The sequence below is a fragment of the Chaetodon trifascialis genome, chromosome 3 (assembly GCF_039877785.1).
Source record: "Chaetodon trifascialis isolate fChaTrf1 chromosome 3, fChaTrf1.hap1, whole genome shotgun sequence".
Lineage (NCBI taxonomy): Eukaryota > Metazoa > Chordata > Actinopteri > Chaetodontiformes > Chaetodontidae > Chaetodon > Chaetodon trifascialis.
The window spans coordinates 17,178,068-17,195,311 of NC_092058.1; the positions used below are offsets into that span (position 1 = coordinate 17,178,068).

Genomic DNA, 17,244 nt, shown 5'->3' on the forward strand with positions numbered 1-17,244 from the left:
TTAAGGCAGACCTTTCAAACCTGTTTAGCAAAAAGAGGGGTTACTGGCGACCAGTGTCCATAAACCATCTACCTGCTTCGCTGGGAAGTTTATGAGGGCTTCCTTTGGTTTCTGCTCTTACACACTATGCAATCCCAATGACAGTGCAATTTAATTTCAAAGCTTGCACAGTCTGGTGAAATATACATGATGCTAATACATTTTTGTAATAACTAAGAACAGAGGACTGATGAAATTTAACCAGTAGTGTACTTAAGACTGCATTAATCTCTCTTGAGTTGTTCTATTGATATTTTGTGTATGCACTCTTGCTATGTTGTATATTAATTATTTGGTGAATTCTAAACTGCTCCGTGAGGGTGTGATCCACTGATGAATCTTTAATGTTTCAACTCATATAGTTAAGAAAATCAAGGTGGTACACCCCTTCCCATTGTTCTCATTTATTTTCTATTTTTTGTTTGTTGTACTTTGTTTTATACTTTATGTAAAAGTAATACAGAATAAACAAAAGCATTTAATCATTCCAGGTGTCCTGATATTCATGTGTTTAAGTAACCATATAACAGTGATTAAAACTGACCTTATAGCATACTCTTTGGCTTATTACACAACTTGCATCTCCACATACTGTACACACACACTGGATGGCTTGCTGAAAGGGCCAACATTTTGTTAAATAATGTCGTAAAATTAATTTAGGCAAATTAAGAAATAGGCTGCACGGTGGCGCAGCAGGTAGTGCACGTGCCTCACAGCAAGAAGGTCGCCAGTTCGATTCCCAGGTTGGGCCTTTCTGTGTGAAGTTTGCATGTTCTTCCCATGCATTCTCTCCGGGTACTCCGGCTTCCTCCCACAGACCAAAAACATGCTCATTAGGTTGATTGGTGACTCTAAATTGCCCTTAGGTGTGAGTGTGAATGTGTGTGAGTGTGAGTGTGTGTTTGTGCCCTGCGATCGGCTGGCGACCGGTCCAGGGTGTACCCCGCCTCCCGCCCGTTGACAGCCGAGATAGGCTCCGGCCCCCCCCGCGACCCCGAAAGGGATAAGCGGCATGGTTGGATGGAAATTAAGAAATATGAAAGTATAGGCAGACTAATAACATTGAGTGCATTGCAGGCAGAGAGGGCTTATTCAAAAGATCAGACTCTGTGCACTGGGTGGTTCATGTGATGTTCACTTCCTGTTGGAGTAAAGGAGGGAAGCCCAACTTTAGGGCTTCAGATGTTTCAAATGTCTTCAGATTCATTTTTGGTGATAAACAGAAATCAATGGGAACTGACCGCTACCTGGGAAAATCAGTTCCAACATTGTGCTTTGTTCAAAGATTGGCAAAACAAACACATAACTTGTAGATAATGGATTAAAACACACACATACATAAGAGGGCACTGTCTTATCCAAAGAATACTAAAGTATTATCAGAAAAATGTAAAGTGTTGAAAGTATTTACATTGTAGAGTGTCAGTGTTACATTATTGTATTATTATCACTGATGCATTGTCATGTAAGCAGCATTTTAATGGTGTAGTTAGCCAATTTTAAGGGCTTTATTCACTGTTGAATAGTTTGATTGATTACATCTCATGTTTTATAAGATAACTGATTTGAGGGTAAATTGTCAATAGTCTTGATTGTCAAGTAATTATAGCAGTGGAATAAAAAATACAGTATTTCAAAATAAATGTGTTAAAGTAGAAGTATAGAGTAGCATTAAATGAATACTTGACTCAAGCCTAAAGTAGTTAAAGCAAAAGTATTACGCTATGTGTATTATCATAAGATGTGTGCCTTCTTCTCTGCACACATCTGTATCTACCAGTTGCTCCAACTCTTTTCACCAATCACAAAGCCGAAAGGAACGATTACGTAATGCGTCTTTGCCAACCAGCACCGCCCATTTCCTTTGGGAAAAAAGTGGTCAGCTATTTTTTTTTTTTTAGCTGACATCTTTGTATTTTTAGCTGTTAGCCATTGCTGCTAAGTAACTTTTCAAGGTGTTTCTCGCGACAAAGCATATACACGAATTTCACGAAGTCCACGTTGGGAACAAGAGCAGTTACGCGGCCTTTGGAAAGGTAAATTATGGCTGGCTGAGCGGTAATTTTGGTGCTCGTCTGCTCCGCTGTGACGGTAATGGCGGCTGTTGCTTCGTCAACTCCTCGGCGTTTTACGAAAAGGGAAGGTGTAGTTAGCTTAATGGCTCCTCGTATCGCTGACGTCTATTGACGCGGTAACTTGCGTGCCAGTGACAGAGTTACACATATTTGCTCATTGAGACAAAAGCTCATCCACCGTGTGATCCACAGCAAGGAGACTTGGCCCGCGCGAAGCTCTGAAACTGATGTTTTTAATGATTTAAACTGGTTAACATCCGTTAAAGTCAACGTTAGCTGCCGTTAACTAGCAGTGGTCATGTTGGTGAGGTCGAACATTCGAGCAGTAACATTAGTGACTTAAAGATAACTTCACGTTTCTGCGGCAGACGTTTCATTGAGAGGAAGTCGCTCACTTTGTGAAATTTAGCATTTATTTAAATCACGAGGGGAAAAAGTTATCAGCATTGACTGTGGGGCCTAGCTACGGTCTGTAACTCCATGTTCACGTTAGTTGCATTGGCTAGCACGACTGAACCAAAGAGGAAGTCGATCTTTAGTCAGCTCAAACTCACCTTTTTAACTTTAGCAGACACTGTTAGCTACAAGAAGAAACTAATTTGCTCTGCTCTGATGTGATTTGTTCCACGCATGTCGGAAAGCTTTGATAATCAGGTCAACAAATAACTTGGCGACAGCGGAGTAACTGCGGCGTGTTGCGGGCGGGCTGCCCCGCCACAGACACCTAATCTAATACGATATCGGCGTGTTAGTGTTTTTCTGACAACATCATAATTAATGTTGCTGCAGGACCATCTCTGCAACTGACCAAAGAGCCACAAATCCGCACAGGGAGCAGGTCAGGGTGGATGATGGATGAATGGGTCAAGCCATAGGGCTTTCAGCAGGGAGGCTGGTGTTCGTGTGTAACTTGATGTGATATTATGACTTGTTATTTTTCACCTATTGCTTTTTTAGATCTACAGTTTCTGCCCCAGTTCGATTAGGTTTAGGCAACTTAGATACTTGAAATAAAAGATCATAGTTTGGCTCAAAATAGACATTTTCACAGCGTTGATCACGTGCTGGAAAGGCCAACTTCTCTAATGTGCGTCTTTTCCCCGAGTTTGATTTGACATCCAAATAGTGTGTTTGGTTGGTTGCAGTGATGGTCCTGGAGCAATGTAATTAGATGGAGAAACAATACCAAGACAGCGATATCAGATGGCGCATTGTGTTACCTTAGAGCCACTGTAAAACTAATATTGGTTTATGTGTTTCCAGTTACTATGGAAGAAATACAGCAGGGCAGCAATGGCACAGAGTCACAGGCCGCCATCATTCCCACCACCATCACAACCTCTCAGTTCTCACAGATAGCCCAACAGGTAACTCATAGATCCCTTTGCCACCAAATAAACAGTAGAAGTATCTCATAAATACTGCCGTACTATATTTCCACAGTAGCTCTTGCACTGCTCATACCACAAGCCCGTTTAGTTTCTGTCATGATGAAAGCACATTTTAAGGTCTTGATTATTAACAAAGCTATTATCAGATTTACATATTTAGCAAGTTTGTTTTAAACTGTTGCTGTGACGTATGTTAATATTTAAGTAGAAATCGACGGCCATCGCAGACAGTGTTTATAGATACTATTTTTCCAGTTGAACGCAAATCCTGTGAAAACCGTTCACAGCGAGGAATGTGGATTATCCAGAGTAACCAGGTGCTGCAAGTAATATGTTTGTGTGAGTATGGTTGCAGAAGCGTCAGTGGTAGACATTAATACTAGGCGCATAAAACCAAAACTCCATGGCCTGACATCTCTGGAGTTAAGAGAGAAATCGGTGTTTTATGTTATGTAATTAAGGTGAAATAATGACCCCTTTAATGCAGCTTATTTTTTATTTGAACAAAATCTCAATCTACTTATCAGTTCACCTTTCTATGCACACAAATTGAAAGCAGTTGCCACGATAAATGTACTGTATTCATGTGTTTGTGTTTGTCTAGATGTCACTGGGTGGTTCTTCTGTGGCTGTTGTACAGCTGCCAGGAGGTCAGTTTCAGGTTCAAGGAGTGATCCAGTCTGCACAGTCTTCAGTCATCCAGTCCCCTCAGGCACAGACTGCACAGGTGAGACCACCTGGTTTTCTTCAAGCCTGCAAACTCCTCTTAATTCAGTGAGATTTGCTGCTTTGAGTTCAAACTAGTGGTGGATGGATATACCGTGTAACCAGTCAGAACTGTATGTGAGCTTGACATCAATTTTTGTCATTCTCATGCTGCAGCGTTGTTATGGAGTTAATAAAACCACTCGTTCTGACTACAAGTAAGCTGATTTTCCAAGATGAAAATGACAAGTCCAGACGTGTTGTTTTTCGTTGAAAACGGCTGTTTAGCTAGCTGTAGTGGAGCTCTGAGTCACACATATTCCACTTTATTTCTAGATTACATTGATGCTTCGCAGGCTGTTTTTGAGCATCCCCAGCATCAGTGTAAAGTCAAAACTAGCCACATCGGTAAATACCCTGCCAGTATCAGTTGCCTACCAACGGATCACTGTTGTGGAAGAGACCCTTACTTGTAGTGTTTTGGGTGGCCACAAACCCACAGAAGCCTGAGTCTTCTGTTTTCAGCAAATCTTTGATTCTAAAATCTAAACTCTATGTCAGTGTAGGCTACAGCTGTATAGATAATGCCAGGTCTCACAGTGTAATGTTTTGTGTTGCTTCTTGTGCTATTTTTAGAATGAAAGAATTAAGTGATGATGATGATGATCAAAGTGACGTGCTGCTTTTTTTCTGAACATTGATTACCATCTCCCAGAATGCAATGGAAGACTGGAAAAGGATAGATAATGATTTAACTACAATTAGTTGATTTTCTAGCACACTTTCTGTCATCTTGTACAGGCTTTAGGGAGGAGGTGGTCTTTCTATGTACCTGTTGAACATATACTGCTGATACAATGTGCAGGTTAATTGAGTAAATTTATTTTGGAGATAAATAAACCTTTCAAATTTCTCTTCCGAGTAGGCCTTATATTTTGTGAATCAACAAAATGTTCTTCCAGGGGCATATCCCCTCGTGTTTTCATCTGTTTTACCCCAACCTGTTTGCATACCTCCAATCATTTATTCCAAGCTATACCCTTTGTGCACAAAATGCTGTTTCATACCATTACTCGCATGCATGCCATTAATCCACCTCCCTCTGTCAAGGCCCCGGGTACAGATAGTGAAGATTCACAGGACTCATCAGACAGTGAAGTAACAGCTCAAAAGACCAGGGAAATACTGGCAAGACGGCCTTCATACAGGTAAAGAAAGCCGCAAGCACAGACACGACACAAAAACAGTCTTGTGAGATTAATACTAACTCAAGTGACCCTTCTTCTCTCACCTTGTAGAAAAATCCTAAACGAACTTTCATCTGAGGAAGTGACACACATTGAGGCAAAGGACAACAGCCCAGCATCCACAGGAGTGACAGGTGTTACAGTACCCACAACCCCAATCTACCAGACCAGCAGCGGCCAGTACAGTATGAACTTTTCCCTTCTATAGTCGTTGCATGAAAAAAGAAGAGTGGGCCCTGAAGTGGACGTCATTGGCCTTTGAGATTGAGAATTTGTTTTCAGATGTTATGCGTTTGTAGGCCTTTAACTTGTAGGAATTAATAAAAAGGACATTTGGAGTAATTGTGATTGTTACGTACGATTACATCTAAATGCTTTTGTGTTGATACGCTCACCAGACAGCTGCATCCCAGAAACCAAACTTGCTAATGGGCCAAGTTGGAACTTTTACTGGTGCTTTACCCAATTCTGATGTCATGTGTGATTTTTTTTTCTAGTCACTATATCCGCTAATGGCACAATCCAGCTGGCGACTCCAGGGTCCGAAGGCATTCAAGGTCTACAGACTGTCACCATGGGCAACTCTGGTGGAGCCCAGCAAAGCACCGCCATCCTTCAGTATGCCCAGACGCCTGACGGCCAGCAGATACTGGTGCCTAGCAACCAGGTTGTTGTACAAGGTGAGCAAAACATGGCATCTAAGAAAAATGTGTCTGAGTTTCTAAGATTTTTTCCAAGTGCACAGGTAGAAAATTTTCTACTGTGTACTGAATAGCATGGAATCAATTCTACTGTTTACTTTGCAAGCATGGAGACAGATGAACAACACTGCTCATGAAAACCATCCAGGGCCATAGTGTGAGTGGCTGTGTTGTGTCTTTGTGCTTGATCAGCCTTCAAACGGGACTTCACAATTTATTTCCTCATGGGTTCCTAACCTGTAGCAACTTGCCCAGTTCAGCACAGCTCCTAGAGTTTTTTTGGACACAGTGATACTGCAGTTCACTTCAAAGTCCCTCACTTCTAAGAGGATGATTTGATAATGGTGTAATTAAAACCAAGCTTCAGCGTTTTTATAAGTGCTGAGGTTAAGTAGTAACTGCCGCTCATGGGACATTCACACAGCTATAAAAACCTCTCAGTGTAGAGAAATGTAGAAATAAGATTCAAAAACTCTCACAAAACATCACAGAGCTGCTGACAGAGTCACGCATGTTCACCTAAAAATCACCTGTGTTTTCCAAGTGAAATATCTCCTGATGGGCTCCAATGTCATTTGTGTTTATGATCAACAACAAACTGTTGTCTAAGTTTCTCAAGTGAGATTTCTCAAGTGATTTCTCTGCTTTGCGGCAGAGCCACGATGCACCCTGTTGTCATCTTTTGACTGTTGTGTTGCCCTCAGGTGCAGGAGGAGAGCTGCAAACATACCAGATCCGCACCGCCCCCACGTCCAGCTCTTTGCCTCAGACTGTAGTTATGACCTCTCCCGTGGGACTGTCTCAGACCAAGACTGACGATCCGACAGTGAAGAGGGAAATCAGGCTTGCCAAAAACAGGTAGATGAGCAGTTTATTTCTGGGTTTTGGATAGTGAAAAAAGTCAAATCTCACAGACAGTCTGGATGAAGGAAATGAAACAGTATTTGCTTACAGTTATACTATCAATGGGAAATATATAAAGTAAGCATAAATTGTCAGATAATACAGTAAAAGACAGCAGGAGAAACAAACCGGGCGCGGTCAAAAAGTCTTTTGTGATGACGCAGTGCCTCCATTACTGGGATTTTGTGAAGCAACAAATGAAAAGTAAAGTATTGCTGAAAGCACATTTGTTGCTTGCACATGTTTTACATTTATAACTGTAGCCTTGGGCAGATAAGGGATCAGAGATATGGAGAAAGTCCCTTCGCAGGGCATATGTAACTCAGTGTTGCAATACAGTACATTATGACGTACTGTAGGCACACTCATCGCATAATCTCTCAGCTGAACTAAAAGCAGGTTCTTCCCCTCTTTCAGAGAGGCAGCCCGTGAATGTCGACGGAAGAAGAAGGAATATGTCAAATGCCTGGAAAACCGCGTAGCTGTTCTTGAAAACCAAAACAAGACCCTGATTGAAGAACTGAAAACTTTAAAGGACCTTTATTGTGTTAAAACAGGATAACCTGTTTGAATAGGGTTGAGGATTGAGACATAATGTGGGAGTGGCACAGCGCAGCCATTTGGACATGAACTGGGTTTCCGGGAACACTTCAGGCAACATTTCAGGCTGAGATCCTCCAGTTTTTTACTGTTTGATATAAAAGTGACTTGTGATGGCAGTAAGACGTACTGGACAGATAAAAAATGAAATTGGCCATTTTTCCACCTGCTGTTTTTTTTTTTAAAATTTGCTAATGCTATAACATTTATAGTTGTGTACATTTTTAATACTGGGGGGGTTGAAATTGTGAGCTTTAATTTTGAGTCTCAGTTTCTAATTGTGCCCCTTTCCTTTTATTTGTGTTTTTAAAAATGTTACTGTTGGATTTTTATTTTTTTTTTTTAAATCTTTTGACAGCATCTGCAGAATTTTGACTGTATAATTACTACACAGACATAATTCCTCTTTATTTTGTGAACCAGCAATTCCCCTCATTTCCCATCAGGGGATGTTACAATTGTCATTCCTTATTTTTGTGCAATGGAATATAAAGGGTAACATAAACCATGACATTGAGTGTGGTTTGTTTGGTTGTTTCTCAGCAGTTACTTAGACAATCAGGGAAAAAAAGCACAGTGTCCAGGTAATATTTATTATGTACATCTTGGGAGGGGTGGGGAAGAAGAACAAACCTTGAAATGTTGCTGATTCTGTAAGTAAATAAATATATTTTCATTCAATAAATGCAGTGTGGCTAGTGTATCTTTGTTAAGCAGGTCTCATGTCTGGGCTGGGAGTGAAAGCATTGTGTACCTGCTTATTCTCCTCAGCAGTCATTTAACAGAATACCCCATGATATGTGGTCTTATCATGAGAGTCACCTCTGGAGCCTCAATGTGTTTTAGGTGAAGTTCAGAGAAACCAGCTGCCTCCAGATCTTTCCATGTCGCTCTGGTAATTGTGCATCCGTCCCCAAGATAGTACCACAGTGGCTCAAGCCCATGCTGGAAGAAGTATGTCCAGGTGGAGGGATCTGAGACAACGTGTTCCAAAAAGTAGAAGGCTCCACCCTGGAAGACAGAGCCAATGGAAACACACAAGATGTGACTTCACCTTTCTGTACTGACTGATGATTGTTCGTATTGCAACATACAGACTATGGTGAGACGGACCGCAGGGTAAAACCACACATCTTACTCACCTACTAATCATAACTCTTAAATATGATTATCTAATGGTAAAATTACAGAAGCATTATCCAAATACATTAGGCACTATGCAAATGTGCTTGCAATTCATGTGGAATATCACCTTCTGAAGGTGTATAATGTATACAAAAAATTATTGGCTGTCATCCGACATAAAGGATGCTATATTTTGGCCTGTTGGTAAACACAACCATTGCACAAGCCCATTTGTGTGATGTAGAAAAATACCGAGAGGAAGGACATTTCTCTCCAGTTTAATCAAATTCTTTTACTGGTTTTCAACATAAAGTGAGAAGCTGACAACACGTGAGTTTCTTGGTGTCAGTGTGGGGAAAGAGGTGTTTTTTTTAAGGTTTGTTTTCAAGTGACCATTCTCAGCCAAATACGGTTTCATTTGTGATAAATAAGACAGAGAGCAAATGTGTTAATATACAGGTGTAATGCAGGTTATTTACATCACCCCTCCGCCGGTTTGTGTAGAGCCCCTAACAGGTGAGCCCAGCCACGCTCACGTAGCTCATTCATGTGCGTGGAGTTGCAAATAAAAAATGTCCCGCAGCCCATGAAGGCAGCACGCTGAGACTCACTGGTTTGAGGATGCGGCGGACCTCCTGCAGCACCCGCAGCACATTGCGGACAGAGCAGAGAACCAGGGTGCAGACAACCACGTCCACAGACTCGTCCTCCACGCCCTTCATGTCCTCTCCAGAGACGACTATAAACTCGCCGTAAGTCAAATGCGTGTTTGCGGCCATGCTCCTCCGCAGGTACCTCTGGAAGTGCGGGTTGGGGTCAGTGCAGAGCACCGTGCAGCCGTACGGGTAAAACTTGAAGTTTGCGCCGCTACCGCATCCGATCTCCAGCAGGCGGAGAGTGCCGTCAGCGTTTGCAAATTTGACCACGTTCCGGAAAAGCTCCCTCTTGGTTTTGTGCATTTTTTCGTTATATGAAAATGTGATATTGTAGGCAAGCAGGGGAAACACGCGTTTGTACAGACCGCACAGACCCACGAGCTCCATCAGCTGCAGGGGTAAAGTCACCACAAAACAAAGTAATCTGCATAGTTTCATGACACAAGACGTCATTTTCTTCTGAGACAAAGTATTCCTCTCTTCTTCCTCTTTCCATCTTTAAACAGATCAAAGGATTACGCTCTTAATACCTGAGCGAGTGTCTGTGCTCCACCACACGATGGCGCCAGCGCACTGTAGCGCGCATGTCAACGTGGCGCCCTAAGTCCCCCCAAATTCTACATTTCCCTGTCTGTAGCATATCAATGCGCGTTCAGTAGGAAAGAAAAGTCATGCAACAGGATAAAAGTCTTTAATCATTCACACAAGCAGCTCACCAACAGCAAAATCTGTATGTTTGACAACAGTGACAACAGTCATAACAGGTAAAATAAACACTGTTAGACAGTCTCCCTGTGGTACTATCCTTCTGATTTATATTTATCAGCAACTGACATGAACACGGAGATATATTTAAACTGCATGCAAAATTAGTGCCCTGTAAGATTTTTTTCAGTGCATTAAAATAATTTGTCTTCACCAACACAAAGACAGGTCATTTATTCCCCATTACAAAAATAAAATTAGTATCAAAGTGAGTGGTTTTCATCTCTATCATTGGCAGTCACATCACGGAGGAGAGGCTTTCAGTATATTCACACACTGGTTATGAGGCAGGGTGTCTACAAGGCTAAGTCAGACAGAATCTATTTTACAGCATAACCTATGATGTGCGGTTTGACCAAAAAGAAGAGCGGTGCTTCGATGTGTCTCATTTTCAGTTGTGAGAATCCAGCTGACTCCAGATGCTTCCATGTTTCCCGGGTGGCCATGCATCCATCGCCAAAGTAGTACCACAAAGGCTGGAGAACGTGCTGGAAGAAGTACACCCAAGTTGAAGGGTTTGCTACAACATGCTCCAGGAAGAAGAGGGCGCCACCCTGCAAGGCAAACACATGTGTGCACCATGTAAATTTCAACATGAACCCATTCCACCTCATACATGCTGGTTATTTCTCCACATTCTCCTCCTGTTTCACACTGAATACATTTTACAGTTGACTTAAGGCCAATGTTAGAAACTGATAATCATTTTCATCAAACCTAACTGATGACAAGACTGGCATCTTGCTTCAGACATGTAATGGTAACACACAGGTCAAAGGTCACAGCAGTGAACAGTCGGGCCTTTCTGTGCAAAGTTTGCATGTTCTTCCCGTGCATGCGTGGGTTCTCTCCGGGTACTCCGGCTTCCTCCCACAGACCAAAAACATGCTCATTAGGTTAATTGGTGACTCTAAATTGCCCCTAGGTGTGAGTGTGAGTGTGAATGGTTGTTAGTCTTGTGTGACTGGCGACCGGTCCAGGGTGTACCCCGCCTCTCGCCCGTTGACAGCTGGGATAGGCTCCAGCCCCCCCACAACCCCGCAAAATGGACAGACCTTCCTTTTAAAGTGAGAAAACTATCTGTTACTTATTTCATGTTTCTGGATTAAAGGCTAATAGACAGCTGACATCTAACTAACATACACAAACACTTACGATCTGGCTTTTCAGGATGTTCAACTTTATTTCAGATTGTTAGACTAGAGCGCAGAATGGATTTTTTTAGGCTAATACCAATGATGTCTGTTTTGTTTTTTTAAATATGGGTTCATAACATAAATGAACAACTCGTGATCGTGTGTGGCACATTTTACAGTTCCTTTTGGACTTTGGACTTGCACTCTGACATTAATATATTAGGGAATTTTCTTGAGTCTTAAAACTGACATATGTACATGCTTACATCAGTGATTAACATTTTCACTGTTGATTGTTCTGCTCTTGATTAATCCATTGGTGGTTTGATATGCAAACTAAAAAAATAAAAACAAAAAACTATCAAGAGTATTTCCCAAAGCCCAAGATGACCTCCACAAGTGTCTTCTTTTGTCTATAATAACAAAGATATTCAGTTTTCTGTCGCAGAGGAGTAATGAAGTAGAAGTATTTGCATGTAAGAAGCTAGAATCAAGTAATTCTGACTCAATTATAAATAGTTACTGATTAATCATCTAACTAATCAATATATTCTTTCAACTCTATTTCGCTTTATGCTGATATACCTGTTGTAAAATATTTTGCCACATAATCTTATGTTATGGGCTGCACGGTGGCGCAGCAGGTAGTGCGCGTGCCTCACAGCAAGGAGGTTGCCGGTTCGATCCCCGGGTCAGGCGGGGCCTTTCTGTGTGAAGTTTGCATGTTCTTCCCGTGCATGCGTGGGTTCTCTCCGGGTACTCCGGCTTCCTCCCACAGACCAAAAACATGCTCATTAGGTTAATTGATGACTCTAAATTGTCCGTAGGTGTGAGTGTGAATGTTTGTCTGTCTTTGCATGTGGCCCTGCAATCGGCTGGCGACCGGTTCAGGGTGTACCCCGCCTCTCGCCCATCGTAGCTGGGATAGGCTCCAGCCCCCCGCAACCCCGAAAGGGATAGGCGGTATAGATAATGGATGGATGGATGGATCTTATGTTATTGTATCAGCCCAGATGATTCATTGCTTCGCCTCACACTTCTGTTCGTTGTTCTTGGTCTTAAATTCCAAATTTGTGTGCTCTTCAGATCAAAAGTACCCCCCCGCCCAGAAGTTAATGATTAATCGTGCAGTTTCACAGCGGTGCAGCTGTCATCAGTCGAGTAGACTCAATAACAGCTGTTTCGGAGTTTTTGACTTACTGGTCTCAGGATGCGGTGAACCTCACGCAGAGTTTGCGGGACACTGTTGACAGAGCAGAGCACCAGGGTACAGACAACAACGTCTACTGACTCGTCCTGGACTGACCCCATGTCCTCTCCCGATGCCACCATAAATCTCTCAAACATGAGGTGGCCATTCTCGCCTACGCTTTTCGTCAGATATTTCTGAAAATGGGGGTTCGGGTCTGTGCAGATCACCCTGCAGCCGGCCGGATAAAACTCGAAATTTGCGCCCGTACCGCAGCCGATCTCCAGAAGTGTGAGCTGCTCCCCGGGCTTGTTGAACTCTGGCAGGCTGTGAAACAGCTCCTTCTTCTTGTCGCACATTTTCGCGTTGTACTTTGCAGACATCCGATACATACAAAACGGGAAGATTCGTTTGTATATGGGGTACAGACCGATCGCATTAATGAAATGAAGAGGCAGAACTAACACATTGACGACTGCAACGCAAAATCGCATCAGAAGAGTCATTTTTACGGACGCAGTGCTGAGCGGCTCCCAGCTGAGTGTTAAAATAAACCGCTAAACCCACTAAGCTAGCTAATATGTGACGAGCTCAAACAGGAAGTCCGTCAGAAATTTCAAAGCAAAGGTCGACAGGTGTAATAGAATCGTAATGTCTTGCAATGTCTTATAACATGAACGTGACTCTAATAGATGATTAAACGAAAAATTCAGTGCCTCATGTCGTTCCCAATTCTGCACTTATTATGGCAAATACTATTAGTATACTATCACTAATACTATTAGTATACTTCTTTTAAACTAAAAATAAGAGTATACTTTCAGTTTACTTTTGATGTACTTATCAGAGATATATTAACAAAGTTATTATTAAGTATACTTGGCTTATACTGAAAAGTATACAGAAAAGTCTAAGTATATTTGGCTTATGCTTGTACTTGAACTTTTGATCGAGATATACTTAGGAAAAGTATAATAATGTTCAAGTATATTTGGATTGCAGTTGGGTTAGGGTTAAAAATAATAGAGTATACTTTCAGTTTACGTTTGATGTATTTATCAGAGATATACTTAACAAAGTAATACCTAAGTATACTTGGCTTATACTGAAAAGTATACAGAAAAGTCTAAGTATATTTGGCTTAGGCTTGTACTTGAACTTTTGATCGAGATATACTTAGGAAAAGTATAATAATGTTCAAGTATATTTGGATTGTAGTTGTGCTTATTTTTTTGATAGTAGCCTATTAAAATATCTTTCCCATCCATATTGGCTTCTGCAGTACACTGCAGTATGTTTTGCATACTATCTCATGAACTTACATACAGTATTCCACAAGTAAAATTGCAGTAATAAGTCAGCTTTGGGGTGGAATAGCTTAGCATAAATAGTACATGGGTGGAACTGAACTTCATCTTTTATGTTATGTTATTAACCCACACAGAAACAGAGAAACATTTGTCTGATTTTATTTGAGAAAAACATTTACATTTCTTCCAAGGTTTCAGTATTGTGACAGACTTGATACATAGTGGCTGCTATTATGAGCTATTACATATTAAATATACCTAAATAGTAATCTAGTAGTATATTTTAAAGTGTAAAAATAATATAGAAATAGTAAACTTTAAGTATGATGTTAACTTCACTCAAAGAAAACTTTAAAGTATACTTGCAGTATAAAAACTATTAAACTAGTAGCTTACTGAAATTTTACTAAGTTTAGACTTGAAGTATACTTAAAAGTGTCCTTTCATAGACCAAAAAGTGTCCTGAAGGGGTAAGTTGGTAAGGTGTGTGCCCCATGTACTGAGGCTCCAGTCCTCTGCGGTGGATGCAGGTTTGACTCCCACCTGCAGCTCATTTGCTGCCTGTTGTCCCCTCTCACTGCCCTCTTTCCTGTCACAATAAAGGCCAAAAAAAAAAAAAGTGGGCTGGAAGTAGATAAGTAGCAAAACTAGCAGTATACCTATAGTATATTTTTATAAACTAAAAAGTGTGCTGGAAGTATATAACTAGTAAACTAAGAATATACCTGTAAGTTTACCTGTAGCACAAAATAAAACTTGAGCTAACAGTTTGAAATGTAACGTTAACCAATGCTGAAGTATATTCATTTCTCTATATAATACATGGAGATATTCCTGGCTCACTGAAAAGACTCTGCCAGTGAAGTCTGTGTCTTTGTTGGGGGTCTGGATGCTGAAGCATGTCCCTCCTCTCCCTTCCTTTCTGTTGCAGGTCCAGGTTCCCTTTCTTGGGTTTTTCTTTCTTTAAATTTGTGGTGTTGCTGTTGTACATATATCATGTGTTTTTGACTGCCTTGGTAAGCTTGGTAAATATTTGACCCTCTTCACCAGCTAATGTTAATGTTAGTTGCTAACTACATTCTGTTTAAACAGCTGGAAACAGTTGATTTCTGTTGCTTTTGTAAATGAGGACTGTGAGACTGAACTAACCAAACACTGAGGTAAGGCTGAAGTTCAAGAATTTGGTGCTAATTCTTGGTGACTTTGTCATTGCAAGCAAACCATTGCAGATTAACCATAGTTATTTAATTCATACAAAACAGTATTTGAGTGCTTTCGGATCCTTATTTGGTTAACCATGGGAGACTTGTAGCTCTTTTTAGATATAGTTCATCCAATTTAATGCATCTGAACTTAGACATACAGGCAAAGGTTTTTATGGGTCAAACAGTGAAATGTCCTCGACTGTTTGAGTCAGTCACCTGAGATTCTGTTTGACTTGCTCGAGACTGACTAAGGCAACAATTCCCTGAAACAAACAAGAAGTGAAGCTGGCTGAATGAATGAAAACACATGCCACACGTTTGATGTACTGCAGCTCCCTGTAGCTGCAGTACTTCAAATTTCCACCAGATAGAGACATTGTTGGGTCACATGCAAAACACTTCTATTATAAAATCCTCCAGCTCTGTGTTTTGAAGGGTGAAGGCCTCAGACAAAAGGTCACATTGTTTCCAAAAAAAAAAAAAAATTTCTTTTAGTTACTAAATGGGAGCTCTGTGTGTGTGTTTTCTGCTGTACAAATCTTTCTCCTGCTCCACATTATAGGACCTTTGTGGTACAACAGAAACAATCTAAAATGTGTGTATAGTTAGACACCCAGTCTGTTGAATGACCCATATAAAATTCTGTACTGTCTGTCTGAGTGAACTGTGTTAATTACAGCAAGGTTTGAAACGTAAGGCAGGTCTTGATCCAATGTCAGATACTGTTTATACTTCATCAGCACTAAACAGTACCAGTAGATTTCCCCTTGCCTTTGACTTGAGAACTATTTCAGCCATATATTTAGCCATTAAAAGAAGGAAACAGTGACGAACAGCCCCATTTTACCAGCTGTGAACCACCGAATAACATCTCTGTCGACTGATGGTACAAATGTCCATGCATTTTGCCTGCATCAAATGCATTATGTTATTTGATGGTATAAGTCTTTGATTTGTGTATGGCAGCCATCACACAACACAGTCTCACAGCAGTTTGTGAAATAGTCACAACATTTAATCAGCAGGATTCATATACATTGACACAAATGTTCCATTTCTTTCGTGACACTCAGCTTGTGTTTCTATTGAGAGTATCTTTTGTGCCTGCCCAGTCCCCTTTGTTCTTCTTCTGTGGTCAAGTTAGCAATGATAAATATACAATGTTTGGCAAGACTTTCAAAATAAGGTTTGCTGATAAACGTTTCATGTGACGGTTTAGGTTCCAGAGTCAGACCCTGGCCTTCTGTGTTTGACCCATACATCCACCCTGACCACCTTCCTCTGCAAACTTTATCACTTTTTATACTATATTTTTCTTCATTAGTTGTGCCATGGAAAAAATGGAACATTTGTGCTCATGTATAGGAATCTAATAGATCTTTTTTGTAAAGGAAATACCAGAATATGGCTCCTGATATGGTTCACTCTGTTGTCAGCAGGGCTTTAGCATGTGCGGTTCTAGTGGCAAGGTTTCAAAGACAGTTTATACCACGCTTTGAGTATTCATGCAGAATCATTTAAAGCTTTGGTCACTGGGTCTATGCAATGTGGATCTCAGTTACAGTGATAGACCTTTTGAACTCTATTCCACTGCTATGGTTTCAGGGGTCTAATATTGTGCGTTCTGAATTTTATACCTTAAAAGTCACACATTTGTGATTGATTTGTAGGTCTATTAAACTAGGCTGGTTCTACTCAAGAATAAACAATGTAAGCAGACTTTACTGCTTCACTGGTTTGCAGGAAAACTGAAAATAACATTTAAACTAATTATGTTTGGTCATCCACTAAGAGCTGCAAGCACACACTTAGGTCAAATGAGTCCACAGATGTGGTGTCAGACTTGATTTGTAGACCTACATCAAGATCATGTGGGTATTATAGTATCATTACCTGGCGTTTCAAAGGTTATATAAACTCCTGTTTGTGCTCACATTTGTCTTGAATGTGTCTTTAAAGTTCCAGCTGTGATTCCAAAATAATATGTAACATCACACTTTATGTTATTTTCATAGACAGCATCGAGACGAAAACAAATATGCTCCCAATGTCAATACCAATCCCAACCACAATATCACTGACTGTTGTTACGTGAACCGTGGACAGTTTTTTTTTTCTGCTTACGATGCTGCGGTCTCCTGTCCGTTATTGAAACTAAAGGCATTTACCGACACTCCCTAACAATTTGCTGAGA

At 40.9% G+C, this 17,244-nt stretch overlaps 3 protein-coding genes across 4 annotated transcripts; 1 reads left to right on the top strand and 2 right to left on the bottom strand.

Annotated features, from left to right (window-relative positions):
• Positions 1-1,895: 1,895 nt before the first annotated feature.
• atf1 (activating transcription factor 1) lies at positions 1,896-8,175 on the top strand. Of its 2 annotated transcripts, XM_070958665.1 has the most exons (8): positions 1,896-2,078; positions 3,381-3,484; positions 4,113-4,235; positions 5,324-5,421; positions 5,512-5,645; positions 5,958-6,140; positions 6,866-7,019; positions 7,482-8,175. In XM_070958665.1, the coding sequence occupies exons 2-8, from the start codon at positions 3,386-3,388 to the stop codon at positions 7,624-7,626; spliced, it is 936 nt and encodes a 311-aa protein (XP_070814766.1). In that variant the 5' UTR covers positions 1,896-2,078; positions 3,381-3,385; the 3' UTR covers positions 7,627-8,175. The 2 variants fall into 2 exon arrangements, with proteins under 2 accessions (XP_070814766.1, XP_070814767.1); XM_070958666.1 differs by lacking the exon at positions 3,381-3,484 and having other exon boundaries at positions 1,914-2,078.
• Positions 8,176-8,238: 63 nt separating this feature from the next.
• LOC139328711 (thiol S-methyltransferase TMT1A-like) lies at positions 8,239-9,953 on the bottom strand. The gene is made up of 2 exons (XM_070958667.1): positions 9,401-9,953; positions 8,239-8,675 (listed from the first exon to the last, which is right to left on the bottom strand). Exons 1-2 carry the CDS (start codon positions 9,896-9,898, stop codon positions 8,439-8,441), a joined length of 735 nt encoding a protein of 244 aa, XP_070814768.1. The 5' UTR covers positions 9,899-9,953; the 3' UTR covers positions 8,239-8,438.
• Positions 9,954-10,121: 168 nt separating this feature from the next.
• LOC139328712 (thiol S-methyltransferase TMT1A-like) lies at positions 10,122-13,103 on the bottom strand. The gene is made up of 2 exons (XM_070958668.1): positions 12,547-13,103; positions 10,122-10,764 (listed from the first exon to the last, which is right to left on the bottom strand). Exons 1-2 carry the CDS (start codon positions 13,039-13,041, stop codon positions 10,531-10,533), a joined length of 729 nt encoding a protein of 242 aa, XP_070814769.1. The 5' UTR covers positions 13,042-13,103; the 3' UTR covers positions 10,122-10,530.
• Positions 13,104-17,244: the final 4,141 nt, after the last annotated feature.

Excerpts from the sequence above, each read along its gene's own strand:
- atf1 (XM_070958665.1), top strand. The coding sequence starts at position 3,386 with ATGGAAGAAATACAGCAGGGCAGCAATGGCACAGAGTCACAGGCCGCC. Across the intron at positions 5,422-5,511 it reads GCAAGACGGCCTTCATACAG|AAAAATCCTAAACGAACTTT; the intron begins GTAAAGAAAGCC and ends CTCACCTTGTAG. Across the intron at positions 7,020-7,481 it reads ATCAGGCTTGCCAAAAACAG|AGAGGCAGCCCGTGAATGTC; the intron begins GTAGATGAGCAG and ends CCCCTCTTTCAG.
- LOC139328711 (XM_070958667.1), bottom strand. The coding sequence starts at position 9,898 with ATGACGTCTTGTGTCATGAAACTATGCAGATTACTTTGTTTTGTGGTG. Across the intron at positions 8,676-9,400 it reads TCCGCCGCATCCTCAAACCA|GGTGGAGCCTTCTACTTTTT; the intron begins GTGAGTCTCAGC and ends TCTGTCTTCCAG.
- LOC139328712 (XM_070958668.1), bottom strand. The coding sequence starts at position 13,041 with ATGACTCTTCTGATGCGATTTTGCGTTGCAGTCGTCAATGTGTTAGTT. Across the intron at positions 10,765-12,546 it reads TTCACCGCATCCTGAGACCA|GGTGGCGCCCTCTTCTTCCT; the intron begins GTAAGTCAAAAA and ends TTTGCCTTGCAG.